Raw genomic sequence first — 18,189 nt, 5'->3', positions numbered from 1 at the left:
GGCTGATTGCCCCCCTCAACAATGGGCTCCAACTCACTGCAACTGTGCAGTCCCAACCCGAGCTTTCCCTGCCACAGGCTCTTTGAGGTCTTCTGGTAATCTGCATTCTTTAGGCAAGTGGAATTTCAACTCCTTAGGCAAATTTCATCCTGATGGAACACCAAGATGACATGTGAGCCGTGATCTCATTGTTGAGGATTTCTGCTTTGCAATCACTCGTGTGTGCTTCAACAGGCAGGAGAGGGAAAGCATGGGGGATCGACCCCACTTGGCTTTCATGCCTGCTCCTTCACAGCTCATGCTTTGTAAAGCACCCTCACTGGTGTCAGTGGCCCTTCATGGTGTTCTTGTGGCAAGGGCAGAATGAGATAGTGCAGGAGTCACAAGACCAGGATTCTGGTCCTAGCCAGGCAAATTAACATGCCTGTAAGCAGATGCCTCCCTGTTTTACTCCTGATCTTGCACCCAGATTGGAGGGGGTAGGTGGGAGGTTAGACACCCCAGGGTTCTGTGCTGGCAGATGAAGGACAATCCCAAGTGTTTCAAAGGAGCAGATACAGTCTTGCACATTTCACATCATATATTCAAATTGTTAGAACTTGAAATCCTTTCAATCAGCAACCTAAACCAAGAGAAAGATGGGCAGAAATGGCACGGACACCCATGAATGTAGCTGTCCAATGCCACATCTTACACCTCTGTCTCCACACCTCTTATCAGTGATGTTGGAAAGTACCAATTTTAGATCATTGCAATTTTCTAGAGTTTACTTTTCTCACTCATCTCCACAGCCCTAAAATGAAAGCATCTCTTTAAAGAATCATTCACTTTTTGGTCCTTTTCAGTTTATTCTACCCACAGGTGGGTAGATAGGACACTTCCCATTGACCGTACATGTGAGGTGTTTTTTTTTTTTTTTTTTAATTTATTGGAAAGGTGGATATACAGAGAGGAAGATCTTGCGCCCGATGATTCACTCCCCAAGTGAGCGCAACGACCGATGCTATGCCGATCCGAAGCCAGGAGCCTCTTCCAGGTCTCCCACGCGGGTGCAGGGTCCCAAAGCTTTGGGCTGTCCTCGACTGCTTTTCCGGGCCACAGGCAGGGAGCTGGATGGGAAGAGGGGCCGCTGGGATAGAACCGGCGCCATATGGGATCCCGGGGCGTGCAAGGCGAGGACCTTAACCACTGCGCCACTGCGCCGGGCCCCATACATGTGAGGTTTAAGGTTGTGGCTGGCCCTTCTAAATGCCTCAATGCTCATTACACGGCCTCCTCGCTTCTATTCCGGTGTGGTCAGATTGTAATCCTGCCTACATCATCTTCGCAATCTTATGCATTTGATCAGTAATTTAGGACTTCACAACTCTTGAATCAAACTAAAATACTGATAATTCAGGCCTAATCGAATTTGATCTGAATACAGCTCTCATGAAACCAGGTATGGAAGGAGAACCAAATTTTAAAAAGACTGGTGAATGTCTTTTTTTTTTTTTTTTTGCATTTGTTTCCCCCTCTATGGATACCTAGAATAAACACGTGTGTCAAAATGAAAACTTTTTTTAAATCTTTAGAAAAAGGAGAGAGCTTATATCCACTGTTCACTCTCCAAATGGCCGTTAACAGTCAGAGTTAGGCCAGTCTGAAGCCGGGTTTTTATGGGTTTCCCACATGGATGCAGGAGCCTACGGTTTGGGCCATCTTCTGATGATTTCCCAAGCCTGATACAGGAAGCTAGGTCTGAAATGGAGCTGTTGGCATTTGAACCAGCACCTGTATGTGATGCTGGTGCCACAGGCTTATAAGGTTTAGCCTGCTAGCCACTGCGCTGGTCCCTGATAACTCTTCAGGCCCCTGCCATCCCATCTAGCACACCCAGAGATGGGGTTCCTGGTTTCTGGCTTTGGCTTGGCCCAGCTGTGGCTGTTATGGCCATATGGGAAGACATCTCTCTCCCTCTCTTTGTAATTGTCTTTCAAATAAATTGGTAAATCTTAAAAAAAAAAAGCCACCGATTTCTAATCTCTGTAATCTCCAGGTGGGGAGTGATGATCCACGTGGTTTAAGGCGGATGGCAGCCTGCAGGCTCTTCCCTTTGAAATCACACAAGGTAATGCATTCCAGTCAATTCAGCAGATAATTGATTTATTAGGTGCCTACAAGTACAAAGTACTGAACATCGCAGTAGGGGATTATGGAGACGTCTAGATGGGCTCTGCCCGCATAGAGCTTACAGTCTAGGCCTTTAGTCAGAGAAGTTGTGGGGACAGGGCTGCAGGTGACATCAATGGAGAACCCTTTAGCATCCTTTCCACATGGGAGCTGAACAGTAGGAAGGATCTTGTGTGACGAGGAGGCTGTGACTTTGGCTCTGCCCCAGGGCATCTCTGTGTGGCTGGGTCTGGCTTTCTGCACAATCCCTGCAGGAGAATCTCTCTGCTTCCTGAAACCTTGCCCAGGGTTCCCAGCTGTGAGTTCAACAGCTCCATGGCAGCTCGGGCGTGGGTAGATCATAGTCTGACTCTGTCTTTTACAGCCTCACCTGCTTTTAGCGGATGTGACAGGCCACGCTTTGCAATCTGTGGTTTTGAGGGAGTGAGTGAGAGGCAAAACAAAGGAGAGAGCAAGCCAGGCACTTCCCTTACTTCAACATTTAATTAGTGCACGTATGGATTATACTCTGTACAGATATAAAGCAAGTTATAAACCTCTTCCTTTATTTTTTTTCCATTTAGATTGTATTCACGTAAAGTGTATTTACAATAGGGTAGGGGAACAAAGCCTTGAGGTACAAAACCCAAAAGAATATCTGAGGTATAAATACAAGGATATTTTAAATAATAATCTTTATCATGCTTCATCTATGTTGGAAAGCACAGTGGACATGTGTACATATTTCTTAATAGAATGGTATATACAACATATAGTCTATAAACCCGGAAGCCAGCAGATTGAATATACAAGTATATCTTCATGAGGAGCACTGATATTCAAAATACTCAACTTTTAAAACTCTAATCTGACCCCTCCATTCTTCAAAGAACCTCTGAAATAACACTGACAATGGTAACTAAATTATAACAAAATAAAGATCCTTCTTACAACTCTCATTCATACATTATTCATTTTTGATCCATACAAAATAAATTTATTAATACTGTCTCTTGAGTCCATCTCTGTCATTACAGTAAAACCTGTATAAAGACCACCCTTCAAAAAAACTCTGCACTTTTTTTTTGTTTGTTTTGTTTTTAACTAAGATTACTATCTTCCATTATCACTAAAATATATTGCAAGGGCACCATTAAGGAAAAGGTGAAAAAAAAATACAAGAGAAGCAAAACAAAACACCATGAAAACAGAAAACCTCTTTGTTGATAATGATAAATCGAATTAATAAATGTGTCACTTTCAGGACTGCTTTTAACAACCAGCCCACAAAAGGCCTTTTTGTGGCTGGATTCGATATACAGCGATTTTCTTACGTCAGATTTTCATGTTCCCATATATAGTGTTAGAAAGCATATCTGCTACAAACACAAAAATGTTTGTGTGAGAAGCATCTTGATGCTTGATTTGGGAGTAAGTGTTTACGAGCATTTAGTTTTTTATGTCTTAGTCTAAAAGAAGAAGGACAAAGTGACCAAAGGCCCGTGGCTTGGAGCCAGTAAAGGGGCAGGGGACAGGCTTACCCCGCTACTAACCTACACTGGTGAGAGGTTTAGCATCAGGCCTCAAAACAAAGTGCCTGACATGGGTATCAGGAGTGAGTCCACAACTACTTTTAAGGCAAAGAAGTAGGTGGGTCGGAGAGGCAATATACTAAACAATGCGAGAGGAAGATGCATGGACAAGGGTGTTGGGTCCCCTCTGAGGACGAATCCTTGGGAGGTGGGATGGGGGGGTCAGCTATTTCAGGTCACAGTGAACCTGATGCATCAACAGCCATTCTCAGAGGCGTCTCAGTGTGCCAGACACTGCACTGTAACATCACAGCTATGCCATTCAACCACCAGCAACCACACATCCCTAGTTCTCTGTGCAAACCCTGCTCTGCTCATCAGAGTACCAACTCTTCCAGTGGATACACCAATCCCTCCACACATGCAAAGAAAATGACATAGGTACACACAGATCAGTATCACAAGACAAGGAAACATCCTCACTACCTTCCATCATGTACTTAAAAGTTTTGCTTCTCAGAAGCAATTTGAATAAGAATACAAATGCAATTCCCTCCCCCCCCTCAGTCTTACAAATTCCAGTCAAGGTCTATAACACAGACCTTAAACAAACAGGAAGCAGCTTTGAAAGTGTATCAAATTGCTAGAGTCCACATCTACACTCCAACTCATCAGATACCAGAGCTATTCTTCCAAGGACTGGCAAGTTCTCGAAACCAGCGTCTGGCCAGTGGAGGCAGTTGTTTTGCTTTGCCAATCACCTGGATTTGCTGTCCTTGTTGTCGGCATTCTGATCACTGAAGGAATCTCGGATTTTCACAACTTCAGCTGCACACAAGTGTCCAAAGGATTTTGTGTACCACTCTGGCATGTGGCCCCTGCAGCAGAAAGGAAACGCCAGTCAACCACCCACGTGAGAGAGCACTCAAGAATTCAACGGAGTTCCAAACACAATTCCTTTTAAATATTTACTTATTTGTTTGACAGAGAGAGGGGATCATTTCCAAATGTCTGCAATGTTTGGGGTTGGCCTGGCGGAAGCCAAGAGCTGGGTGCATGATGTAGGCCTTCCATGGAGGCAGGAGGGGACCCAAGCACTTGAGCTGCCACCTGCTGCCTCACAGGAAGCTGGAGTTTGGAGCAGAGCCCGGTACTGTACCCTGGCATCCCAACCTGCAGCTTAACTGCCAGGCCAAATGCCCTCCCTCAGTCCTATTTCTTGATGATCCAAATGTGTAATTTCTATCCCTAGTTAATTGCCTGGATTGTCCTTTATATAACTAGAAGCAGCAGTTTCTCAAGGAACTCTCAAGGATACAATGAAATTGGGGGGAAGCTATTCAGGGAAGGCTCTGGTGGATCAGGTAGATTTCTGAAGAACTGTCGAATTATAGAGATTTCAAATGAGACTTTGATACAAGAGCCAGCTTTTTTTTTTCCCGTTTGTTTGTTTTTAAAGGGAGGGTAGTTCTTCATTTGTCTTATGATTAAATACATGTTCATTTACAGGATCCATTGTTAGAGCATATGTCCCATTATTCAAACATTGTTGAAGGTAAAATAAGAAACACCTGCTTGCCAGTTCGAAGCTGGAGAAATACATCATTTCCTGGGGCTTCCAATTTGTGGCAAAACCACTGATTTTGCACAGCATGAGTTTCACATTCCCTATGGGATTATAACAAGGAAGTGGTACCCAAACAACCAATAAAAATGAAGGTGTAATCCACAAGCACCAGCCTGCATGAATTCACGGTCACTCCCTCTAGTTACTAGTGCAGCCACGTACATCACACAGTCTGTCTGGTCGGCGTTGTCACGTACCTTAGATCGGCTCTGCACATGTAGGTGAGTTTGGATTTTCCTGGCCCGCAGGGTTCCATCAAATATCTGGATAAGAGCACATTAACCCTCACGCCCACCATGGGCGCCCGGTCGTGGTCCACAGAAGTGAGTAAAAGGGCGCAGGCTCCTTTGGGTAAATTGGTTCTCCACGTTCTGTGAAGGCAAAATCGGGGAGGAAATGGGATTTCTTGGAAGCCAAACATGAAAATGATACCCTGCTCCTCAATGAGATAGGGGGCTCACGCCATCAGCACCCTAACCACTGGCCCAGGGACTCTCACGTGACTCACTGTGCAGTAAGCCACTCCCACAGAGTGGAATGTTCACCCAGACATCTTTGCAAACAGAACCCATCTCCGGTATAATGGAAGGCAGCTTCTGTTTGACAAAACAAAATGAGCAGTGCCGTGTATGAAAAGTTCTGGACAAATGACATGACACTGGCTGCTGTGGTGGTGCTGTGAGCTGTCACTCGCGACGCCAGATAGAATCCCAGGTTCTTCACGTCCTATCCAGCTCCCTGCTAGTGCACCCGGGAAGGCAGCAGACGATGACAAGTATCAGGGCCCCTGCCAACCACAGGGGAGACCAGGGTGGGGTTTCTGGCTCCTGCCTTCCCCTTGACCCAGACCTGGAAGGAACCAGCAGATGGAAGACAACTCTCTCTCCTTCCCCATCCCACGTTCCAGCCTTATCACTCTAAACACTATTTTATCAAAAACACAGATTTACAGCTAGGAGAGACAGAAAGATCCTCCATCTACTTGTTCACCCCCTCAGATGGTCATAATAGCTGGAGCTGAGCCATTCCAAAGTCAGGAACCAGGAGCTTCTTCTGGGTCTCCCATGTTGGGGAAGGATCCCAAGGCTTTTGGCCATCCTCTACTGCTGCACTTCCAGGCCACAGAGAACTGGATTGGGAGCGGAGCAGCTAGGACATGAAATGGTGCCCATACGGGATGCCAGAATCACGGGGCAGAGGATTAGTGTGCTATGCCACTGTGCTAGCCCCATAAATAAACCCTAAAAAAGCACTGCTGGAATTCTTTTTTCCACAGCTTCAGTGAATGAGTGGATTAGATGTAAGTCAGCAGTAAGCAAACCTCAAGCTGGACCTAAAAATGTCATTTCCTGCCTTCCTGACTTGTTTGCTGTCTTTAACGAGACAATCTGTCCCCAAGGGGCAGATCTGAGGGGACTCCAAAAGCAAAGAAGTTTTTCAGGGTGCAAGGTGTTCCTGCAGCAGGTGTAGGTGTGGTTTGTATGTTCAGGAGGATTTTATTACTTCTCTGCGTGTGCACTCTCTGTGTTACATAACAGTGCCTTCTTGTCATGTTCAGTGTTATATGAGAGTCCTTCAAAAAAGGTCGTGGAAAAATAGAATTCAAGGATTTTGGTGCCTCTAAAAGCAAGCTGCCACCCCTGCCTCAGAGCAAGCTTCTTCCCAGAATGTGGCCTCCCCTTCATCCGTTTAGAAGCTCCTACCTCAAAACCACGAAGTCCCGCGCAGGATGGGGTGCCATGCTGTTTTGCACAAACTGGTAAATTTCTGTTTGGCTGTCCAGCATTTCAATCACCTTCGAGTCCAACAGGTCTACGTCCCAGAGGTGCTGCTCCTTCAGCAGACGCTTTAAGATGTCTTCGGGGGTGGCGGGGACCTCGATGGTTGCTCTCCAGAGTCTTAGTGGTGGTCCTTCACTCACCTGCAAGGAACATGATTTTTTTTTTTTTAAGAGTTTAAGCAGTCTCTAAGCAGCTAGTCCTGGGTGCTGTGGTCCCTGAGTTTATTCAGCCAGGAAGGCAACAGGGCGGCTGGTGTTGAGTCTGGCCATGAGCATTAGGCTTGGTTTCCCTGGGCCAGGGGTGAACGTGGTAAAGTTGGATCACACACTCTAAAGCCAGCGAGGCCGTCCCACAGCTCTCACTGTTCCTGTTTAAGATGGTGGTTGACAGTTGCAGCAACAACACTTCCTATGGACCCATCATGCTGAGCCGGGCTCAGGCTAGGGGCCCTTGCCCGCAAGGAGCTTCCAGTCCTTGCCAGCCAATGTCTCCAGTAAGGCGCTCCTGGCTTCCTGCTCATTCGGAGGCTGGGAGCAGCTGAACTAAGAGCCAAGGAGGACGCAAGGAGATTCTGACCAGTTTTGGACAAATCTAAGCAGGTGATTTAACGTGCTAAAGTTCAACACCCAGGAGCATGACACTGCAGGGACTCTGTGGTGTTGCTGCACACCCAAAGGACCCTACTAGAAACAGCATAGGATGTTCTCCTGTGTGAGAGCACTGCCCCCCCCCACCCCCGGGACAGCGACGGACTTGGTGCACGGAGCTGATAATAACACGTGTGGACCCTGACTGATGGTCAAAGCCGAAGTTTATTAGGGGCATCAGACTTTATACACTGAGAGTCCGTACTGTTTCCCTCTCTTGATTGGAATTCTTTTTGTTTTGTATATTATACCAGGTGTTCTCATTTACATGCTGTTTATACCAAAGGTAGCCATTTGGTTATTGTCATGTAAATACTGTCCAATGAACTGCAAACCTGTGCTCGCTGACCTTCCAGGTTCACAATGTCCTCCTACACCCCCCCCCTGGCTTCTGCCTTTATCCAAACTGAAACACCTGGCTACCCAGCTCCGTGACAGGGAAGGGACTGTGCTACCCCAGGATCCCATGGAGATAAGGGATGGGGTCATCAGAGCCCCATCCCTGGTGAGAAGACTCACCTTTTTATAGGAGAGCTCGGCCTGCTCAGAGGTGGGGTAGCTGACCCAGCCTTTGAACTTCTCCTTGATCTCCTTGAAGAGGCCATCCATGCAGCTCTGCAGGAAATGCTTGTAGTCGGCAGACTCCTCATTACCCAGGCGTCCCAGGGCTTCCAGGGTGAGGGGTTTTAGCTCCTGTTCCGTGTAGGAATTCCGGCACCGGCTCATTTCCTCAGGAACCTGGGAGGCGCATGCAAGACAGAGAGCAGGTGAGTCCACCTGCACTTGCCTCTCAGTGCAAGCGGCAGGCAGAGACTGCGGCTATGGCAGCGTGCGGTCCCACTCGGTGTGGCATCATGTGGATCCAAACACATCCCCCTCTCAGGGCCAGCACTGTGACACAGAGTAAAGCCACCACTTGTCAGTGTCAGCATTTCCTATCAGAGTGCCAGTTCAAGCCCCATTTGCTCTGCTTCCAATCCTGGCTCCCTGCTAACACCCCAGGGAAGGCAGCAGAAGATGACACAAGTACTTGTGTCCCTGCTACCTGTGTGGGAGACTGAATGGAGTTCCAGGTTCCTGGTTTCAGTCTGCACTACCATCAGCTAATCGTGGCCCTCTGGGCAGTGAGTCACAGACGGACGATTTATTTTTCTCTCCCTCTCTGTCATGCTGCCTTTTAAATCAACCAATCACAACAAGCAGCTCTGTCCCTTACAGAATTTTAGCTTCACCAGACAATTTCATTAATCATTAAATCTAATGAGCTTATACTTTAGAGAATGTGCAAGTGGGACATCCTCAGGTTACATATGTTATCTCCAGTCGGGGAAAGGATCCAGTCTTAGGCTCAAGATTACATCCCCGTTTACCCTCGCCTGAGCAGAGGGGCTGACCTTCCCAGCTCCATACCTGGAAGAGCTTCTTGCATTCAGCAATCATGTGGGCCAGGCCTTGAGTGGCAGCTAAGTTCTCGTTCAAATCCTTCTGATCTGGTTTGCCCAACGTTTGTTTTCGTTGCATTACCCTAGGAAGCAGAGGTAAGCAAAGGGGATGATTCCAGTATTCTATATAGGTTTAATCAAGGTTCCATTCAAGGAAAACTCAAGAGAGACAGCAAACAGCCTCACTGGAGTCTGTTTGTTAAGTGGTTCAAGAGCTTTCCAGAGCTCAGAGCTTGATCAACAACACATAAAGAAAACATTAAAGAGACCTGCTCTTAATGAGATCCAGGCTACCTAAGCAGCATTTGCTAAATACATTCCTGCTGTCAACAGGGCAGCTCTGTCAGACCTCTCTTGTAGGCACAGTGGGTGTGGGGTGGGAGCCACAGGAAGTTGGGGGCAGAGGGTAAACAGGAACCCCTCCTGCAGGTGAAGGATAATTCTATTGTTTCCCAGAGGTTTTGTCTTTAATCTCATCTGATGTCTGCCTTCTGTTTCTATTCCTCCCCAATTCTCTATCCCATTAAAGTCAGGAAGGCCCAGCCGACTTTTACAACCAGTTTGAAGGCTACTTGAGCATCCTACGGTTTTCTTCTGAAGCAAAGCTAACTTCACAAGCACAGCATGGCCCCGGCTGTCTTCAGCTAAGAAATAATGAGCGATTTCAAAAAGTTCATGGAAAATGGAATTAACAAGCAGGTTTGTTCAGGTTTAAGGTTTCTTGGGGAATGCATGCATAGCTTTCTGCATAATACATTCTTTTCATGTGCCCTTTTAAATGGCAAATACATTTTTCCCCGAAATAAAGTTACCTTTTGATTCCATTTTCCCATGAGCTTTGTGAAGTGCCCTGGTCTTTTCCAAGTTTCTCTAGAGCTGAAGAAGAGGATTAGGTGGATGGATTTAGTGTATTTGAGGGTTCAGCAAACAACTACATTCTCCTACACTTCACTGGAGGTCTGTATTGTGAGCTGTTTCTGTAGGTCAGAAGCTCAGGCCACCTTCTCCATCAGAAAAGTGCATGACGTTTACTAACTTTACCTGCCCAAGCCTAATTTTCTTCATATGAAAACCAGACACTCTAGTACCCTCACCTTCTAAGAGCACGACGAGGATTAAATGAGATGCTGGGAAGAAAGGACCGGGTCCTAGGCAGGGTTCCCACTGGACACATGGCAAATACCAGCCTTTGGTACTTTTCAGACTCCTGACTTATCTTGTACGCATGCTCTATAAGGTAGAAAACCCCACAAACAACCGCCTCGGGTCAGATCTGAGAGACGAGCCACTTGGAGGTTCCACTTGACCTTGAGCCCTTTCCTGCTCAGCCACATCCTTTCAGCCAGGGGACTGGGCCAGAAAGCCTGGCTTTCATGACCACACACAGATCTCAGTCCCCAGTTTTTTTTTTTTTGCTGGCAGAGGTATCACCACAATGACAACATGATTGGATTACATTATGAGACCTGCTGTAGCGATGTCCCAACCTGAAGTGTCCCCTCAAACTTTTCTGGTAACCAGATTGCCTAGCAACGACACCGAGCCAGGAAGGAGCCAGGGGAGGCAAGTGGGTCACTGAAACTCAATATGGTATGACTTAGGTGCCATCCGACAAAACTACAGACGATCCCCCCACCCCACCCCAAAGGACTGGTTGGCCACTTGCCCTACCTGGGAGATGAGTTCTCTCTCTTCAGGGTGTTAAGGTGGAAGAGGGAAGGCGCAAGGCACACAGCCAGGTTAGTGGGTGTCATCTGGTTTTCCTTCACAGCCGCTGTGACGTCACTCAGGAAATACAGCAGGGTCTGCAGGACCTCCCGGTTCTCGTCCGGCAGCAGCATGATGGCGGCCTTGATGGCCTGGAGGCGCTGCTCCTTGGGCACATCTGTATGACACAAGCATGGCCCCATTAGCTCACTGACCCTAGCCCCAACACATACACATATTACAACAGAGATCTTTTGTTCGTTGGTTTATTCTTTATATGGCCTGGGGGTAGGGCCAGGCCAACGCCAGGGGACTGGACCTCAATCTGGCCCTCCCATATAGTGGACAAGGACTTGGGCGGTCCTCTGCTACCCTCCCGGTGCCTCAGCAGGGAGCTGGAATTAGAAGTGGCACAGCTGGGACTTGAACCAGAGCTCATATGGGCAGAGGTTTAAACTGGTATGCCACAACACTGGTCCCTGGAGTGAACAATTTCAAATCCATCTCAGAGTTCAGCTCTGTAGGAGCCATGCTCTTTCAGTTCACAGAACTTTTCTAACAACTTAAAAAAAATGTTAGAGAAGAGACAATGAAAGAGAAAAGAAGTGTGTGATGGCATTAGTGAGAGAGAGAGAGAGGAAACACTGCTGTTTTTTTGCTCACTCTCTAAATATGCAAGTCAGGAACTCAACCCAGGTCTCCTATACGAGTGGCAGGGACCCTATTACTTAAAATTATCCTTGTTGCCTCCCAAGAAGTCCATTAGCAGGAAGCTAGAGCCAGCAGCCAGGGCCAAGGATTAAACCCTAGTGAGTCTGATGTAAGTCAGGCCAACCCCCACCCCGAAACACTGCTTAAAAACCCCTAATTTACAAATCCCAATTCCTACAGTCATTATACACTTCAGCTTTTGTTCAGTTCCAGTGGAAAACTGCCTATGTACAAGAGGATTGGAGTTGAGGTCTCTCAGCCTGGAGAACAAAATTGTTCAATTATCTCTAGGGACACTTGCAATTTTCACCAATTTGTTTGTTCTGGAATTGGGTAAAAGTAAGCTGCTAAAACATTCAGTCAATTTAGATAATAACTGAAGTGTTGGGAAGTATGCCAGAGGTTATTACAAGAAGGCACACATAATATGCAGATTTAGGAGGGGAAGGCACACAGAATCTTCCAAAGTAATTTGCATGTAGAAAATGCTGAGCACAACCTTCGAGTCTCCTTTACCAGGCCAATCTTTGAAAAAGCCATGTGGTGGAAAAACCAACTCACTGAAACGTAGCTACATAGGACCAACTGATTAAACAGCTCCATGGTTACAACACATAACAAATACCTTGGTGGGGGAAAATGTGACCTGTGCCTTCATGAAATATGAAAGGACGAAACAAATAATGAAATAATCCAGACCGGCTCCATTTCTCATAAAATAAGGTCCCTCGCGCCAGTTCTCAAGACAAACTGAGCACTCAGAGAAGCGAGAAGCCGCTTTTAAATTACGCTGCTGCGATGCCACATGGTGCCAAGGAAAACACAAGGCTGTAAAAGCTATAATCCTGATCTTGATCATTAATTTAGACAAGTGTTTGCTTTAAGCTTTACTTAAAAGTGAGAAGGGCATGGGTGTTGTTTTCCCAACCATTTCTGGCAGAGACTGCGACGAATAACAGAAAGAGCTTATTTATGCATTTTACAGCAAGATAAAACACACAGGCACCTGTGAAGCCTTAACTGCAACAGCCCTGCCTCGGGACTGTGAAGCAACCGGGGTTTCCACAGACAAGGTGGAGATGTGTGTGGGGGGAGGGGAGAGAGAGGGAGAGATCTTGGCACCTGCTCTTGATGAAGCATCCTGGGTAACGCTGTGACTGAAACAAATCAAAGAATAAACTGCACCAGCATGTAAAAGCATAAAACTGTTTCAGGAGTTAGCAACTGATAGGGAGAGGGAATTTTATTTTTGCATTACACAGAAATTTCGTTCCACAAACGACGGGCAAGGAAAAACCCGATTGCTTGTGCTGCCAAGAGAGGCCCTCTTGTCAGAAGAATGACTTCAAAGGAAGCCACAAGCTTCAATTGGTCCTGCTTCACCCCAATGCCAAACAATTTTAACATCAAAGAACACTTCCCAGGGCAGGCACTTGGTGCAGGGCTGAAGCTGCCGGCTGGGACTGGGATGCCCGCATTCCGCTGCGGAGTGCCGGGGCTCGGAGGCCTGGCTCTGCTCTCGACTTGAGCATCCTGCTCCAAGGTGCCCAAGGGAAGCAACAGCTGAGAAGGGCTAGAGCTCAGGCTGGGTCCTTGCCTCCCAGATGAGACACCCTCATTAGGTCTCTGGTTTCTACCTAGGTCCCTGGTTTCTCCGGCCCTGGGCAGGTTATCAGAGCAAGGAAACAATGGATAGAAGATCTCTCTTTGAAACAAAATAAATATGAAAAAGAGCACTCACACTGGTAGATCTGTAAAAACGTTTCTGAGAGTTTGTTGGTCATGAGTGGCTCCGGAAGATCTCGGAAATACTGTTTCAACATGTCTGCCACGTCATACGCAGATTGTCCTTCATAGTTGATGCAATCTACGGCATTTTCATTCATCTGGCGCAGCGCTTGGATCCTGGACTTGACACCGGATTTCCTAAAGAGCCCCACCTATTGGAAGAAAAAAAAAATCGTTAAGTGCTGGGAATGGCAAGAGCATCCCCTGCATGGTGGGGACCCCTGCCAGTAGTCCAGCTCTCCACAGGACCCCTGCCCACCTGGTCCAAACAATGGTTGCGGAGGTAACGCATGGCCTGTTGTATGCTTTGAGGCAGGGGCTGTCCTGTGCGCTGCACGTTCACCGTCAGAGGGACCCCGAACACATTCCGGTCCTTGTAGTCTGGCACCTTGATCCTTTTCATGAACTTGGGCACAGCCCTGTTGAAAGAACACAGAGGCCAGGGGGACACAAGTTCACTCCTCTGTCTGTACTTGTCTTCCCTGGCGGATAAGCCCCGGGGGCACTGGGTCTGTGCTAATCCCAGGGCTGCTGACATTCAAACAAAATCAAACGACTGACTACAGTTCTCAGGTGTGCCAGCCACACGAGCCAACTGTGGCAACAGTGAACTGGCCACCTACACAACACTGCCACCAACCCAGGCCATGCTATTGGACAGAGCTGTTCCAGACTTCCTGAGGGATAGGAATGAAACACCCAGCCACATTTTGGGGGTTGTCCTTCTGGGGCCCTTAAGAGTGAGGGGGTCAGAGTTGGACTGAAGAGGTAACATTTTATTACTAAAATGGGATAGGATTAATATCAACTAAATTTCTATTTTTAAAAAAAGATTTATTTATTTGATAGGGCCAGCACAGTGGCATAGTTGGACAATTCCTCCACCCTGTGGCGTCGGCACGCCAAATGAGCGCCAGTTCGTGTCCTGGCTGCTCCTCTTCCCATCCAGCTCTTGTGGTTTGTGAAAGCATCGGAGGGTGGCCCAAGTTCTTGGAACCCTGCAACCTCGTGGGAGACCTGGAAGAAGCTCCTGGCTCCCAGCTTCGGATCAGCTCAGCTCTGTTGTGCCCATTTGGGAGTGTGAATCAGTAGATGGAAGATCTTTCTGCCTCTCCTTCTCTCTGTAAAAGCAGTTGCAGATGGACTATTTTATCTGCTGGATTATTCCCAAAATGGCCACCGATGGCCAGGGCTGGGCCAGCGGCCAGAAACTTTCTCTGGGTCTCCCACAGAGGTGGCAGGGATCCAAGTGCTTCGTCTAGCATCTGCTGCTTTCCTGGGAGCACCAGTGGAACCGGAGCAGAAATGAAGCAGCCAGGACACACAGCATAACGTGCTGCGCTGACCCCAGGTCGACAGTCTTAAGGGCCTTCCACGGTGGTCAGGGAAGGAACAAAGCAGAAAATCACACGAGGCGCTTCTACTAGAGTTTGAAAAGCCAGTTCCCTTTTGTCCTGAGGAAGATGGTAGAAATCACTTCTGGGTTCTTGATGGACCCAAAGCCTTAGGATTCAGGCAGTTGCTGGAGAAAGAACAGCAAATACTCTAATACAACCCCAGCGCTCAGAGTCAATGACCTGAAGTCAAAATCAATGACCCTGGGAACTACAACATCTCTAGGTTTCAAAAGAAAGACAGCAAAGGAACAATGGGGGGTTTGTGAGCCTGTCCCAGGCCCCCTGGAGTCCTGAAATCAGGCCCACCCCCAGCAGTGCAGGACCCAGCAGGAAACCCTTGTCCTGCACTTACAGCAGCAAGCAGGCATTTCAGCTCTACCAGTGACCTCTCCAAAGGGGCAAGGCCAAACAGGAAAAGGACTTTGGACAGTTTCTTTCCTACTCCTGGGATCCCACAATGCGAGGCTTTTACATTTGGTTTTTGACTCACTGGAAAAACTGACCAGAACTCAAGAAGTATTATGGACTTGGGAGATTCTTGAGGGTTTGGTGGGAAGTGGGGTGGGCGACTAGGCAATGGGGAATCTGAAGCATGCAGTTTTAAATAGCCAGCAGGGACAACGCAGGACTCTGAGCAGGGAGGAACCGTGCGAAGCCGAAGGGCTGTGGCCCGCCAGCGCTCACCGGCATCCATGTTGCTGTTTATAGCGTGGTCATGGTGCAGTGCCAGTGAGGGGCCAAATGCGGATTTCCATACAGTTAAGTCCATGGCACTGCGGCTGTACATGTGCATAATGCTTGCTTTGTCGGTGGGGAAAAGCCCAGCAGCGGAATGTGGAAGGAACACATTACGATCCCCATGGAGAATCTGAAGCATGTCGGGCATAAACCGGTCAATACTTATTTCTGTCATTCAGAACAAACAACTCCTGTATTTAGCAAGGCTCATATAATGACAGCCTTTGAACAGGAGAAGTCAAACTCTCTGCGTATGGAGGAGGGGAGGAGCCAGAGAGAAGACAGGGCCCCTGCTTTTCTCGCTCATCTCAAGCAACTTTGCTTTGCTACAGAGCCCACCAGGTACTGGGCTGCCTCTCCATTTGTAGGCAAAATGGCCACTTTGCAACTGGACAATTATCACTGAGGTCAAAGGGAAAAGACTGAAGGATGCCAAGCTGACACGGCAACACATGCCAAGCAGTCAACTGGTAGACACTTCTGGGCTTGCACTGACAGGAGAAACATAAAGGCATACACAGATGAGGTCACAGCCTCATCCAACCTAACAACCTGCACCTCACCTTACACATGTTCAAGGCTGCACCTGGAAAGTACCAAGAATCCACCCAATACATCTCACTGTTCTGTATATCTTAGTCTATCATATCAAATAGGGAATTCTGGGCTGGGTGCCATAGCCTAGCGGCTGGGGTCTTCATTTTGCATGTGCCAGGGTCCCATGTGGGTACGGTTCATGTCCCGGCTGCTCCATGTCCCATCCAGCTCCCTGCTTGTGTCTTGGGAAAGCAGTCAAGGACGGCCCAAAGCCTTGGGACCCTGCACCCGCCTGGCTCCTGGCTTCAGATCAGCTCAGCTCTGGCCATTGGGGCCACTTGGGGAGTGAGCCAGTGGACAGATGATCTTCCTTATGTCTCTCCTTCTCTCTATAAATCTGATTCTTCCAATAAAAAAAATAAATAAAAATAGGGAATTCCTTGAATCTATCATTCCCTCCTTCAAAGTTTTTGCTGGGAAAAGTAACAAACCTAAATACTAAATACTATGGTCACAACAGCCAGGACTGGGCCACGGCGAAGACAGGAGAATGGAACTTAACCAAGGTCTCCCTTGTGAGTGGTAGGGACCCAAATATTTGAGCCCTCACTGCTGCCTTCCAGGGTGCGTACTAATAGGAGGTTGCGTCAGAAGCATCAGGCACTAATCAGGTGCTCCAGCAGGCACTACAGGCACCAAGTGCCCACTAAACCAGCGTGTGAACAGCCAAAAACACACACAAAGTAGGGGTTTAAGGTCAAGTGTGGCGCATCAGGCATCTCAAAGATGGCCTCCTTAGATCTTAGCATTTCTCCTTCCTTGCTTCATACACATAATCTGATACTATACAGATGAAGAGACTTCAAACAGTTCCTGGGAAAATGGACTTAAAAGGAACTTCACTTGGTGCAAAAAAATTTCTGACATCCATGAGTGATTATTTTCATCAGGTAGATTTTTCATAACTTTCTGAAGATCCCTTGCATGCACGAACTTCAAAGATTTTTGTACCAAAACAAATGATGTTTTAATCCCATGTTTCATGAACTTGCCGAAGTACCCTTCTATGCTTATCTCCAGTGGGGTACTCCTACCTCTGGGAAAGCAGCCCTGCAAGCATGTGATGGGCAAGTAACACACGTCACCCACATCAACGGGCAATTCAGCATTCAGAGAGACGAAAACTAACCCTGCTGATAATTCTCTAAATCACACTGGCTTAAATAGTATTTTTTCCTTAATCTATCACTGGAGACACAGAGAGCGAGAGACAGGAGTCCCCAACTGCTGGTTCACTCCCCCAAAATGCCTGCAATGGCTAAGAACAAGTCAGGCTGGAGCTAGGGGCTGGGGTCTGGGAGCTGATTGAGGTCTCTGAATAGATGGAAGGGACCTGACTACTTCAGCCACCACCAATGCCTGCCCAGCGCCTGCACTTGCAAGAAGCTGGAGTCAGAAGCCAATACCGGGCGTAGAACCCAGGTGCCCTAAGCAGCCTAACCATCAGGCCAAACACCTGCCCCTTCAGCCATAGTAGCTGTGACCTCAAGGACGTAGAGGTCTGACTGCAGATGGGTGACAGAGATAACTGCTAAAGGAGAGAACCGTCCAGTGCTGGGTGTTAGGATAGCCTCAAAGGAGATGAGATCACTTGGAGCTACACTTAAACTCTTACCAGCTGAAGCCGTGCTTGTTAGAAGGTGTGTATTTCTCCAACAGGGCCGTTAACTTTAGGAGCGAGTATTTCTGCAGCAGGTTCATCTGAGCCACAGACTGGCAGTTGATCTGCAGCGACACTGAGTTCAGGCTCGGCCGATGGGAGCTCTGGAAGCTGTGCCACCTCAGTCTGTGCCTGAGAGGAGAGAGGAGAGGAAACCGTTTAATAAGTTCACGGAACATTAGCAACGGGCTGCCCAGGGAACCAGGAGGGCTCATTTTCCATTCTGTTCCTTCTCCTATGGTTTCTGGGTATGGAACTGTGTGGAACTTCAATAGTCGGCACGACCCTGGGATGCTCACATAGAATGGCACAGTTGCTGTATTGGACCACTGCCACGCTCCTGCATACATACTTTAAATCAGAGATGGAGTCTGGGCATGTGGGCCATGGGTAAGACCCTCAAAACCATTT

General features: G+C 47.7%; 1 protein-coding gene across 2 annotated transcripts in view; it reads right to left on the bottom strand.

Annotated features, from left to right (window-relative positions):
* Positions 1-4,247: 4,247 nt before the first annotated feature.
* The window catches only part of DLC1 (DLC1 Rho GTPase activating protein), a 397,667-nt gene continuing 383,725 nt past the window's right edge, over positions 4,248-18,189 (bottom strand). For both annotated transcript variants that reach the window (XM_040965990.1, XM_040965991.1), the window contains 9 exons: positions 17,734-17,910; positions 13,646-13,805; positions 13,340-13,538; positions 10,852-11,065; positions 9,149-9,263; positions 8,258-8,476; positions 7,014-7,231; positions 5,508-5,681; positions 4,248-4,561 (listed from right to left, as the gene is read on the bottom strand). In XM_040965990.1, the coding sequence (XP_040821924.1) occupies positions 4,441-4,561; positions 5,508-5,681; positions 7,014-7,231; positions 8,258-8,476; positions 9,149-9,263; positions 10,852-11,065; positions 13,340-13,538; positions 13,646-13,805; positions 17,734-17,910 (1,597 nt within the window). In that variant the 3' untranslated portion in view covers positions 4,248-4,440. The remainder of the gene's footprint in view (positions 4,562-5,507; positions 5,682-7,013; positions 7,232-8,257; positions 8,477-9,148; positions 9,264-10,851; positions 11,066-13,339; positions 13,539-13,645; positions 13,806-17,733; positions 17,911-18,189) is intronic.

This window comes from Ochotona curzoniae, unplaced genomic scaffold (genome assembly GCF_017591425.1).
Source record: "Ochotona curzoniae isolate NIBS_2020 unplaced genomic scaffold, NIBS_Ocur_1.0 scaffold_4505, whole genome shotgun sequence".
Taxonomy (NCBI): Eukaryota; Metazoa; Chordata; class Mammalia; order Lagomorpha; family Ochotonidae; genus Ochotona; species Ochotona curzoniae.
Note: the sequence above shows the minus strand (reverse complement) of the source record. Positions and strands in the feature narration are given on the sequence as shown.